This window comes from Oncorhynchus mykiss, chromosome 13 (assembly GCF_013265735.2).
Source record: "Oncorhynchus mykiss isolate Arlee chromosome 13, USDA_OmykA_1.1, whole genome shotgun sequence".
NCBI classification, from domain to species: Eukaryota; Metazoa; Chordata; class Actinopteri; order Salmoniformes; family Salmonidae; genus Oncorhynchus; species Oncorhynchus mykiss.
The window spans coordinates 34,360,353-34,372,430 of NC_048577.1; the positions used below are offsets into that span (position 1 = coordinate 34,360,353).

General features: G+C 41.9%; 2 protein-coding genes across 5 annotated transcripts in view; both read left to right on the top strand.

Moving 5' to 3' along the window:
- LOC110486178 (insulin-like growth factor 2 mRNA-binding protein 1) overlaps positions 1–5,937 on the top strand; it is a 56,836-nt gene extending 50,899 nt beyond the window's left edge. For all 3 annotated transcript variants that reach the window (XM_021557594.2, XM_021557596.2, XM_021557595.2), the window contains exon 15: positions 32–5,937. In XM_021557594.2, coding sequence (XP_021413269.1) covers positions 32–199 — 168 coding nt within the window. In that variant the 3' untranslated portion in view covers positions 200–5,937. The remainder of the gene's footprint in view (positions 1–31) is intronic.
- A 1,007-nt stretch (positions 5,938–6,944) lies between these two features.
- LOC110486179 lies at positions 6,945–11,877 on the top strand. 2 transcript variants are annotated; one of them, XM_036940842.1, is made up of 9 exons: positions 6,945–6,963; positions 7,925–8,021; positions 8,163–8,286; positions 8,442–8,599; positions 8,805–8,947; positions 9,255–9,426; positions 9,873–10,012; positions 10,677–10,839; positions 11,129–11,877. In XM_036940842.1, the coding sequence occupies exons 2-9, from the start codon at positions 8,004–8,006 to the stop codon at positions 11,192–11,194; spliced, it is 984 nt and encodes a 327-aa protein (XP_036796737.1). In that variant the 5' UTR covers positions 6,945–6,963; positions 7,925–8,003; the 3' UTR covers positions 11,195–11,877. The 2 variants fall into 2 exon arrangements, with proteins under 2 accessions (XP_036796737.1, XP_021413272.2); XM_021557597.2 differs by lacking the exon at positions 6,945–6,963 and adding an exon at positions 7,535–7,680.
- Positions 11,878–12,078: the final 201 nt, after the last annotated feature.

Here is a 12,078-nt window from a genome sequence, read left to right on the forward strand (position 1 = left end):
GCTCACTCATATGTTGTTGTCTCTCTTGCAGTTGGCCCAAAGGAAGATCAGGGACATTCTTACACAGGTCAGGCAGCAGCAGAAGGGAGGCATGGGGGAGCGCCAGGGGGAGCGCCAGGGGCCACACCCCGGCCCGGTCTTGTCTGAGATGGGGCCCTCCCAGGGACTGGCACAGGAGCCCCGGCCTCAGAGAAAGTGACGGGGCAGAGGGACCTTACCGGACGGACAGACAGACAGAAAAACGGACGGGGGATAGATGAACAGACGGATAAAAGAGAGCGACACACGGACCCAGCGATAGACAGGGAGAGATGCGAGTCAAACTAAGTCGGAGAGAGGAAACGCCTGAGAGATGACAAAGTTTAGAGAGGGGAAAAGTAAACTTAGAGAAAACAGAGACCAGATGCCAGGCCAGAGCGACTGACTAGGAATGGTGAGTTGTTTGGAGGATGTGGCAGGTAGAGGCCTCCTTTTGTGTTTCAGAGAGGGTCTCTCTCACACCAATGGGGGGCACTTGGTTCTCCTCATATGGAGAGCGACTACTCTCCCTGATCACACTTGGATGTGCCAGCCTACTTGATACTAAACCCACACTGAGCTCTTAACCATCTCCAGCCAGTCCTATATTTTAAGGGTGTTTTTTTTTTTAAGATAAAGATATATGTATAGAAATGTTTATTCAGAGGTATTATTAATAGAATGCAGTGATCGGGAACCGGGAGAGGGGGCAGGGAAGCCATTGCAGTGAGGGCGGTGTCATGGATTAGGTGACCCTTCGTCAGCCAATGAAAGTTCAGCAGAGGGGCCGCAGTTGTTAACACTGCTCTTTGACTCCTTCGTAGAAAACTACGAAAGAAAAAAAATAAAATATGAGGTTGTAAATAGAATCTTCATGAAATGTAATGAAATGCTGCCCTCGATCGCCTTGCCTTTTGGGGTCGCCTCAGGTCTGCCTCGTTTCCGAGGCACTGTTTGTTCCTGAGGTCCCGATAGGCGTCTGGCGGTCGGAGCAGTGAGAGATCAGTAAGTGCGTGGAGGCCGCGGCTAGTCCTGCAGTTCTATTGCAGAGGCTTAGCTCCGAGACGCGGACGAGAACGACCGTTAACTAGCTAGCCATGCTCGCTGGCGAGCGGCCCACGCCTAAACGGCATATTTTATATATATTATATATATATGATATGTGAGTTAACCCGGTCCCTCGGGAGAATGAATTGAGGGCAAGGAGAAATACTGTGGACAGTTGAGCCAGATATGTAGCAGTCCTGCAATGACTGACAGACAAGAGGTCTTATTTGATTTTGCTCATTGCCTTTTTCATGCTCAGACCCAATTTAGACCAAAACCGGTTCTTTGGAATCTCCTGTGTGTTCTGGATTTTGTTTTATTGGATCTACAAAAACTAAATCCATTGGTTAATTTGATACCAAGCAGGATTGAACCCATACTTACTGTGGTCACAAACTAGTTAGGAGACCAGATGGAATCAAAAACAGTACACACAGTCTTTGAGGACCACGACTGCATGGGTCAGGTGAGTTGATCCACAGTCCTTTCCTCTAGATGGAAAGGTAATAACAGTTAGTTGGGAATGGCTTCTTCTCGCTCTCTCTCCCCTCCGCTGAAGGCCTGCTGGTGACGCTTCCAGACCCCACCTAATGAAGGAGGGGTAGAAGCATGGGGCGCTCTCACCGTTACTAGAAAAGATTAGATAAAATGAAATAAAAAATAAAAACCTACCTCAGGGTATTGTTACCTCAGTATTCCTAACTTCTTTTTTTTTTTTTGCTTGCTGGTGTTTTATATAAAGCTGATAGTCCTGAATATTTTTTATTTTTTTAAGGAAAGAAAAAAACTTTTTTTAGGTTTTGTCTTGTTGCTTTGGTTATTTTTTTCTGTTTTTTTTTTGTGTGACTTTTATTTTGAAAATCAGAATGACCCAGAGGTGATGCCCCAGATGAAAAAGTGAAATCAGCCAACAATGGCCAGGTGATAGAGGACCATGTCATGTGTTGTCATGCCTGCTTTGGGGGCAGCCTCTGGCTCTTCTGAAGTATGATTGGAGCATTCGGTCTTTAAAATCAGAGTATTGGCCAATGGGGAATGGCGCTGTTAGTCAAGAGGGTCTCTGGGCACATTTTGGTCCATACCACACCATGGGGGTGGGTTATGATCAGGTCCCGGTAATTATGTTTTTGACATGGTCAAAAGGTTATTTATGATTATATATGTTTGTCATACAAGCTATCATTTGTTTTACTGCTGAACTAGAATACTGACAGCATGACAGGACAGGTTTTTGAGGCAGAATTCCCATGATATGACTTTGACCACTGTGTATCCGAGGCCCTCTTGTCTGTTTCATGATGACATCAGCTTAATGCGCAGAATGTTTACTTACATGTTGCAGTCCATCTTTTGTGCTGTGCCAGAGAAATGTTGATGTAAGACTGAAGGGCGTTCGATCTGTCCCCTTACTCTGAAAACACTGAATGTGAATATTTATTAGCTCTGTGCACTGACCAATAAGCCTCAGCCCTCCCCATTTCTCATGATCTTGATCTGTGAGTGTGATCGTGTGTGGGTTTGGGTGTGTTAGTGTTTATTTTTATTTTTTTTATTGGTTTTAAGTGTTACATTTTTTTGTGGGGGAAGTGGTGGGGTGTAAAAAAAAAGCAGAAAAAAAGTAGAAAGAGAACCTATGGACTCGGTTGGTCTTTTAACAGACAGAGGGGTGTTCAAAAACCTTTTAAAAATGGGAGCAAAAAACAAGGAAGTTGAAAAAAATGCATAAAATAAATAGATTCAACCTGTTCATAAGATGTAAAAGGAAACCGATCACCAGACTTTTGTATTTTTTGAAATAACTATGGAGGGAAAATGATGAAGGAATGATGGAAAAGCCGAAGAGTAAAAACTTCCAGGTCACTGATTGACACTGCCAGATAGCATCATTTCCACAGCCTGAGCTACTAATTTAACACATCCAGTAGACTGGCCAGCGGCATTGAAACATACTTTCTTACCATCGACAGGTGAAAGTCTATTCTACTGTTTATGCTTCCATTTTTTTTTTTTTCAAGAGACGGGCAACTTCTTGTTTTGCCATGGCAAGAGCTGACTTGACATGTTTAGAGGTCTCCTTGGCAACGAGCATATGACTCCATCATCATGTGGGGTACAAATGCTCCTCAGAAGTTTCAGTCTCTTTCCGACCCATAGAGCTCTGTTCACAAACACCAAGACACACTATTTTGGATTATTCAGACTGCAGCCATTTTTTTGTATCTTTTTTTTGTATTCAGCAAGCTTTATTTGGACATGACATCTGGTTAAATACTGTTACACTAATTGAATAATGTAAACAACTAAATATTGAAATGACAGAGAACCTCCAGGGCTTTTTAAAACTTGATGCAATTTAGTAACGGAGGCGTAGACGAGTAACAGGAGATGGGCCAATATTTTGTGAAAAGCGGGGGAGGGACTTATCTACCATGTCAGAGACTGACAGACAAATAGCGTACCCTTGTTTGACATACAAGAATTGCCTATTTATGTTTGGTCACTGGAAATGCAACTGTATACCATAGTCCAGTCAAAGTAGACTTAACATCACACACTTAACCTCCTCCCCCCTAGTCTTCTTTCACTATTTCACCACCCTGGTTTAAGATCCTTCTACTCACACTCTTACTACCAGGATTTTATTTGTACTTTTCTGTACTTCACAGGACTAGGAGGACCTTTTTTTAAATCATTTCATTTTGGGGAGTTAAGGGGAACTACAGAGTCCTCCACCCTCTCTTACGCTGGCCTCGATTGTGTTTGTTTTCTCACTTCTGTTCAGATGTTTCTAGATGTATTACATATACTTTTTTCAATTTGTTTCCATTGCTTTAGTTTGGAAAAATTGTTGATTACATTTTTTTCTGATCATGTTTTTTAATGCACAGTACTCTTAAACAGCTACTAAATAAATACAAAATACTAACATGTAACACATTACATGATGTAAGTAATAACTGTGCCAAACACAAGTTTTTGTACTCAAAAAGAGAAAGAATGAGAATTTGGTTTTATCTGTAATGGATGACACCTGGTCTGTTCACTGAGTGGCTTACTCTTCAGCCCTCACACTTTGAAGCACTATAACATGAAATCCATGCTCGTTGTCTGTGGCAAAGCGAATGGCTCACTATTGTGTCCACAAACAAAATTCCTCTCATGTCTGAACTGAAGTCCTTTTTTATGCAATTTGAGTGATATGTTGACAAGCTATATTCATGGTCAACATTTGGCATGTGGACTGTTGATTATCCACTTACAAAACAAACCCACAACAATATGACAAAACTCTTTTGAAACTTCCCATCAAAGCTTGTAGCTTCGCATATTGATGACAGATTCAATGATGGCTATGATTATTGAAACAAAGATGCACACCGCAATGGTTTTTTCCTCATTGGTAGACTCTGGTCTTCACTTAAACGAAACATCATAGATGGGTGCTAGAAAGATGAAACAAACCTCACACATAACTGGGAACGCTACCTCAAGACTTAGCCATAAGATTGTTTTTTTAATCAACCAGACAAGAGCAAACAGTGCATGTTACAGTATTTTCTTTCCTTCACTTTAATTTATTTTTTTTATTTTCATTTTACCTCTCCGGCTTATTGTTGGGACTGTAAAAATAAAAATAAATACAGAGGGTGAAGTGGGGTGCAGGAGCAGGGAGGGAGAGGACTATGTGTGGGGAGTGACTGGGTTTATTATGGGCATCCCCATAAGGCCTGGGACATTTTGGTTTGAGTGATAAGGGGGCACTGAGGATTGGAACAAAGTGAATACATGGGAAACTAAACCCTTTGTGGCTCTTCTGGTGGAGCAGGGTTATTCGGTCTCTCTTGAATGAGAACCCGAGGGCCCTGAAATTGCTTCTGTCCCTCAGTCGATACACCACACTCTGTGCCTGTTCCACATTTCTCCGTGTTCCCGTCGGATAACCAGCTCCCCCATGGGCCCTCACCTTGGGGCCCTGAGACCCAGTGTCCCACCCTCCTCCTCCCACAGTCCCCTCTCTAGCTCTGCCCCTCTTCCACCATCTCTCCCTTTGTCTTCACTTCCGGAATCAAGGGGCACGATACCTGTAACCCTGTAAAAAATAATTGATCTACCTCTTCAGAAAAAAAATAGGTAAAAGGTCAAATTAAAAAAGGAAACAAAAAGTTCAACATTTGAAAATGCTGAAATAAAGAGTAAGTAAATGAATAAATAACTAGGTAGCGGCATCTCCATATACTGCAGCTCAGTCTATTAAAGAAATTACTTTAAATTCTTCCAAAGATGATTTTGTTTTCTCTGTTAGTTGTTTTGAAAAGATTATGAAATGGAAAAATTCAAGGGGAGAGATAAACGTAAGTATTTTTTCTCTCCAAAAAACAAGATTTAATTATCCAGTTGCATTTTTGTTCTTCATTAGACGTATGTTTTTAGCCTCAAATTCTTCATCTTTTTTTTGTTTGATTTATTTTCTGATTGCTTTTTCAAATGACATAGGATTGTATTTCTTGTGTTTGAATGCATTAGGATTCTCTCTCTGTGAACTGCAACACAATAACACCCAGTGAATCCTTTTCAGAGCAGCATGATGTCTAAACGATTGAATTGTTTATTTTAATTTTCAATGATTCATTTGAAAAGAAAGGACCGGTTTAGCTGGTCAGTCTCCGGAGGAGCTGGAGGAGGAGGACATGTAGAGCGAGAGGCCCATCTATCGGGCTCTGCTCTGCTGCCAGCCCTCCTCCACCTCTGGAGACTTGGCCTTTCAACTTCTGCCTGCCTGATTTCTTTAGTTCTCATCAAGACTTGTTTTAAACTCCTTGTAAACAAAACAGAGCATATAGATACGTGTTATTAAAAGACGAGAAACCGGAACCCGCTTCTGTCTTGTGTTTTCTGTGTTGTCTTTTAACTATACAGTGCCTCCACCAGTGCCTTCTTCACCCACTGTGGTCTTTACAGAAAAACTACAATTTAACCACAGAACTAGAATAATGTATTATATTTCCATGAGTGGAACACTGTATCATGTCACATCCGATACCTCGATCTAGAGTTTGAAATTCCAATCAAAGATATTGATTAAGAGTCTAGGAACTCCATGACTATATCTGCATTTTCTGCAAATATTTGCAAAGAGGATGCACTTTAGGTATTGAAATTTCTTGAAATTTCTTAGAAGCAACCTCAAACACTGTTATTAACAAATATACTTAAGCCTATATCTGGAGACACTCAGCAGGAGTTTACCAAAATGCTTTACTCTCTGAGGAAATTACACAGAATAATTGTATCATGGGTACACACTTGGCTAGATCAAGGTCCTATAATTTTTAAAAATTTGTTTTACAGTCTATGAATTTAGCAGTACCCCCCTCTTGTTAAAAAAAAATCCCCAGGTAGCACATAACGTTTTGAGAACCATACATTTCCTAGAGCTTGGTGAGAGCATGTTTGTTCTATGGTTATTTTGCATACAGCCTTCCTACAACTTTCTGGGCACAAGATACCCAGCTAGCACATAACGTTCTGAGAACCATAGGTTTCTTAAGTGGGAATTTCAACTTTTTCCCTCATGGTTCTATTTGAAATTAATGTTCTCAGAACATTAAGAACACTTTCCATAAAAACCACAAGAAAATATTAGTAACGTTCAAAAGAAGTTCTAATAATGTTATTTAAAAACATACATTCCATTCTCAGCTCCAACAAAACTCTCTCTATCCTCGGTCTTATTAAGTGTGTTTACGTGTGTTGGCTGAGCACACTAATTGGTGACACCTGATCTTAATGAATGCTTGTTTCCATTGAAATGGGGTCTGTTAGAATACACATAGCATGCTCGCTCCATCCTCGTGGCGCTGTGGACTAATTCCATGGATAGAGAACAGAAGATCATAGGTTTGAGCATCACTGAAAATGAACATTTTTGCATGATTAATGCCTAACAAAATAATTTCCATGTGTCCTATCTGTGCTTGGAGTTCAAAACAGTTAACCCAAACTAAGCTAGCAGTGTCATTGAAAGTTAAGGAAATTATTCTAAAACCTCCAAATAACCTATAGCTTCCACTCTCAGAGCGTTAAGAAAACCTCACAGGAAAACTTTCAGGAAACCATGTAAAACATTGTCAGAACCCGCCTGCAACCTAAAAATGAATGTTCTCACAACGTTTAAAACCTTTCAATTTTACCGGTCAGGAAATGTATGACTTTGTTCCCAGAACCAATGTGAAACCAAAAACTTACATTCCCACAGCTTCCAAGGAACCAAATGTGCTAGCTTGGTAGTTTCCTGATTGAAATGTCACTAATCATACCTGTTTAAGACCATCACTGTGGTGTGTATTTATGTCTAAAGTACTGTTGAGTTCGGTAGTCAGGAACCTGTGCTGCTAATAAATACTTTGGAAAATGAAAAAGCAGACCATTTCTAGGCTTTTACATAGACGTCCTTATAAACGTTGCCTTTTATGGCTATGAGAGAAGCCGCTCCCTTTTCCATCACACACGGACTACTTTCAATCTAATTGGACAATAATCTATCCAATCACATTCCACGTTGCACGGCGGCCGCTCAATTTTGAAAACCAAAATGGCTACTGAGGCTGTTCAAGCGTAAGTTGCCTAAGCATTTTTATCAAATGGAATACTCTTATGCAATGTATTTCAACCTTATGCCATAATATCGTGCCTTTCGTTAAATTAGGCTTCATATAATAGCCTAACGTTAGTTAATTATAAATCCCTAAAAATAACTGTCAAGATGATGTGAGTGGTTAGACAAGCAAGCACGCAAGCTAGCTAGCTAGCTGCTAGTTAGATAGCAATTCGGAGTTTGACTCTGAACCATCGTTTTCAGGTTACTTGAAAGATGCGACCATCTACATTTGGAATTGTACGATGTGGCAGAGCATCAGGAGGGTGGGGAAGCGGAGTTGATGGTGCCCTACCTAACCGTGAGTAGGTTAACACCTCACCCACTTTAGACACTTTGAAATGCTTGGCCAAACAACTCGTCAAAATGTTGGAGATGGTCAAAGAAAACATATGCATTGCAATAATTACGTTTTATAATTACTATCTGTGTTGTTGTTCAGGAAAGTCGTAGCAAACAGAAGATTTTGTGCAGACAGTTGTTTGTGCTGGATGACATGATGCAGCTTCTGGAGAGACTGGAGACAACTGACCAGCTGTTTAATGAACCCTGCCCCCCAAACCCCGGTAACACACAGAGACACACCCAACACATAATCAGCTATCATGCTACTCAAGATATCCTTACTTCCATGGCCTCCGAGTACCATGTAATAGTATTTGGAGGGGTCAGGTCTACCCCAGTGTAGTACTTTTGCAAATGACTGGTCTGCTGTGTTCAGGCAACGAAGCTCACAGACGCTGGAAGGTCCTGAAGAGTGAATATAAAGAGGGAGTCCAGGAGGTGGAGACACTTATTAGCACCTTACAGGACAGGATGGACAAACTGCACCACAAACGGGACAGACTGACAAACCTGGTCATAGCACTAGAGAAGAAGGTATACACACACGCACTCATGATGCACACTCATGGACACACACACACACTTTAGTCTGTACAGTGACTTTCCACATTTAAAAAAAAGAGAGCAACAGTCCTCACAATTTGCAGGCATTTGATGGATGTGGTCTTTCGTATGGTTACTTTGTATAGTCATGTGCCATGTTTTGGATGTGTAATGTCTTTCCACATCTCTCCCATAGAAAGATCTCAGCCTGCAGATGGGGGAGTCCCTCAAGACGGCCCACAATGCCTTGCGTGTATGTGAGGTGCAGCTGGCCCAGCTGAGGGTGGAAACAGACGCCACACTGGCCCGCTCGGCTGACTGGCAGCACCTGAGAGATGTGTGAGTAACAAGCAGCTCTATCCACCAATCATACATCCTTGCAGAGACATGTCCTATTTCTACTCTACCACCACTAATTTTCCCTGACTTTAGTCTTGAGCTACCACACTTCCATGTTGTTGACTCAGGTATTAGAACTCTCATTCAATTTACCATTTCATAATGAACGTGAGAGAGAGATGAAAATTTGCCCAGTCTAAAATCAACCCTTAACCTAGACCCTTGGTAATTCCAAATTAGGATGGGCACCTGACTGCCCTGCTCTAGTCCATACTCACCTCTGTCCCCTGTTGTCTCCCTTCCCCAGCCTGCAGGGCTATGTGGAGGAGACACAAGGGGTGATGCAGTGTAGGCTGTTGTCAGTGGGGTCCTCGGAGCTGTGTGTGGAACTGAGGCCCTGCTCCTGTGAATCCTCTGGCCAGCTGGAGCCTCTCAGACTGACTGTCACTTGGAGCCCTGATGACCACTTCCACCTCCAGGTAAACAACACAGCTGACTTCCGACCAGGTTGTTATTCACTCTGAACCAAACGCTAGCAAACAAAATGTGGAGGGACCTTCCTGAATTTGTCCAATAAAAACTCGTTTTAGTTTCAAAAAGTTTTCCGCTTAGAGTAATCGGTTTTCGTTGTAAAATGTTTTGCTACAGTGAGTGACTAATGAATACACTCCTGGTTTGGTTTCCGGTCCCTACAGCTCTTTTCCATAGCTCCTTGTCTGGTTCCATCCTAGTTCCTACAACTCTTCTCTTTAGCTCCCTCTGAGCCGCTTACCTGGCCCTGTCTCCTAGATGGTAATCATTGTTTGATTTAGCCAAGTAAGATATTGATACAATATTTCTCAGTTTTTGGCACCTATTGAGAAAAGAACAACATTTTGACGCCATTAGTCACAACCCCCACTTTGTCCCCTGTCCCTCTCTCAAGGTGTATCAGGGTACTACAGGGCTGTTAGTGGAGTCCATGAAGGGTCGCCTTTCTCACCTCAGTGCTGCCCTGCTGGAGGTCATGCAGTGCTACATCAGCCAGGGAGAGATGCTGGCTGAGGTCCAGGCCCTACACTCCAGGTATATATACACACACACACACAGTGCCTAAGAAGATCAGTCAGCGATGATAGAAGTGAGACCCTTGATCTTCAATGATGTAGAATGATGTTTCTTTCTGAGACTGAATCCTGTAACTGTTTGAATTGCCTTACCATGTGATCTAAAGCATTGAAAGCAGCCGTCTGACTATATCCCACTGCCTCTCTTTTGGAGAGGGATCATTGAGACACGCGCTTACAAAAACCAATGTAAAACAGTTGTATACAGTCAATCAGATCAACAGAGATTTCTACAAACGAAAACATGCAGAGTAGCACTCAAAAACCATAACTACCTCAGCTGAGAACCCATCAAAGACAATGTTTTTAATGACCCCCGATAGTATATCTTCACAATATTACTTCTGAACTACTCAGTTCTACTGAAGGTGAGTAGAAGTTGTCAGCCAATATTGAGTACCTTTCGCATGCATTCTCAATCACACGAGAACACTGTTTATGTTCATAACGTTGCTTATACTCCAACACTTCTAAGCAAGAATTACACTGTGTGAGAGGTTATTCATATCTGAGGACTTTTTTCATATTTCAAGCACAATGACACGTGAAGTTTTCTAACGTCCAATCTGCTTGCGGTCTTAAACACCTGTTTTTGACATGGTGACAATTTCCCCTGTGTGTAGGTTTGCTATAGACTGGCGTCCAGGCCAGAGACTGCTAGTGTTCCTGAAGACTGCCTCTTCGGTGTGCAACCTGGAGGTGGAGGAGGACTACCCTTCCAGAGGCACAGCTACACTCATCTCTGTACGCAGGGACGGCAAACTGGTCGACAACGCTGTCCTACAGGTAAAACATTCATCGCCATTACTTGTTTATTGATATATTGAGGCCCATTTGAGTCCCATTGAAATGGTATTAGGAAAAACTTTATTTAGCAAAGATGGAGAACTGCCCTTGTTCCTCAAGTTATTATCTACGCTTAAACATGAATTATTTAGTTCTTGAAGTTATTTACCCTCTGGGGTCTTCTTTTTTATTTATTTTCTAATCCACAGCTACAAACAACCATGTAAGTGATGTTGATTTGTACATTCTGTTCTGTTATAATGTGAGACATGTATGTTTGAATTTGCAGCCTCCCCAGAAGACCCCCTCTCTGACAGAGTGGCTGGAGTTCCTCTCCTCCAGTCCGTACGTCTGACCATCTTCTCTCTAGTTGACACAGAGGAAGTGGCTGTTTCTCTCCATGGTCACCAAAGGGGCGCCCTTACCTCTAATATGTAAATATTAGGAATGTAACAATTCAATATGCATTGATCCTGGTTCAAATGTTGCTAGTGCATTGTCCCCAAACCAATCCAAATTTAGCATGCATCGGTCAGAAAACCGATTTTCAAACGTTACAATCGCCAGTTCTTTTCGCCAGTTCTTTTCACTCATTGTTTTATCCCAAAAATGCCTCTTATGTGTTGTGACTGAGTTGATGCATCCTCTCCTTCAGTTCAGTAGGCTATTGAACTTTTATGCGTGTAACTGCACATGACTGTCAGGTAGACACAGCTGCTTGCGCCGACTAGAAGTAGGCCTCTCCATGTTCTTAATGGGCTGTCCGGACATCACCGCGGCACCTTCAACATTCAGAGGCTTTGAAAATGGCTTTCTCAGTGTCATTTCGTAGGGTCTTACTAGTTGAGTGACAACCAATGCAATTTGCCGGGTCATTGTTACCAAATGCGCTGTAGAATTGTTTTTTTTACTGGGGTTGCGTAGTCTACCGGAGTGCACACAACTCGCATCGACCTGCTGAGTGGGGTTTTCAATCACTCTGATTTTATTTTGATTGTTCGGGTCCCCATAATAAATAGTTTGTTTAAAGAAAAACTATCCAATCAGTGTATTTGGTCATTTATACATGAACAGGGTCATTTCATAAAGGATGCGCATGGTCACATTCATTGGTCAGAGCAGGCTAAGCGCTCCAGAAAATTCCAAATGGTCTAACCCATTTGCTTTTGAGTAGGATAACATCCAACGCTGCATGATATAATAATTGCCATTATATTAAATGCCATGCTAATTTGTAAA

What these genes read in the sequence shown, in the direction of transcription:
- LOC110486179 (XM_021557597.2), top strand. Translation starts at nt 7,658, where the DNA reads ATGGCTACTGAGGCTGTTCAAGC. An exon ending in TGATGGTGCCCTACCTAACC is followed by an intron (nt 8,022 to 8,162) that starts GTGAGTAGGTTA and finishes GTTGTTGTTCAG; the next exon opens with GAAAGTCGTAGCAAACAGAA. An exon ending in ACCCTGCCCCCCAAACCCCG is followed by an intron (nt 8,287 to 8,441) that starts GTAACACACAGA and finishes TGCTGTGTTCAG; the next exon opens with GCAACGAAGCTCACAGACGC.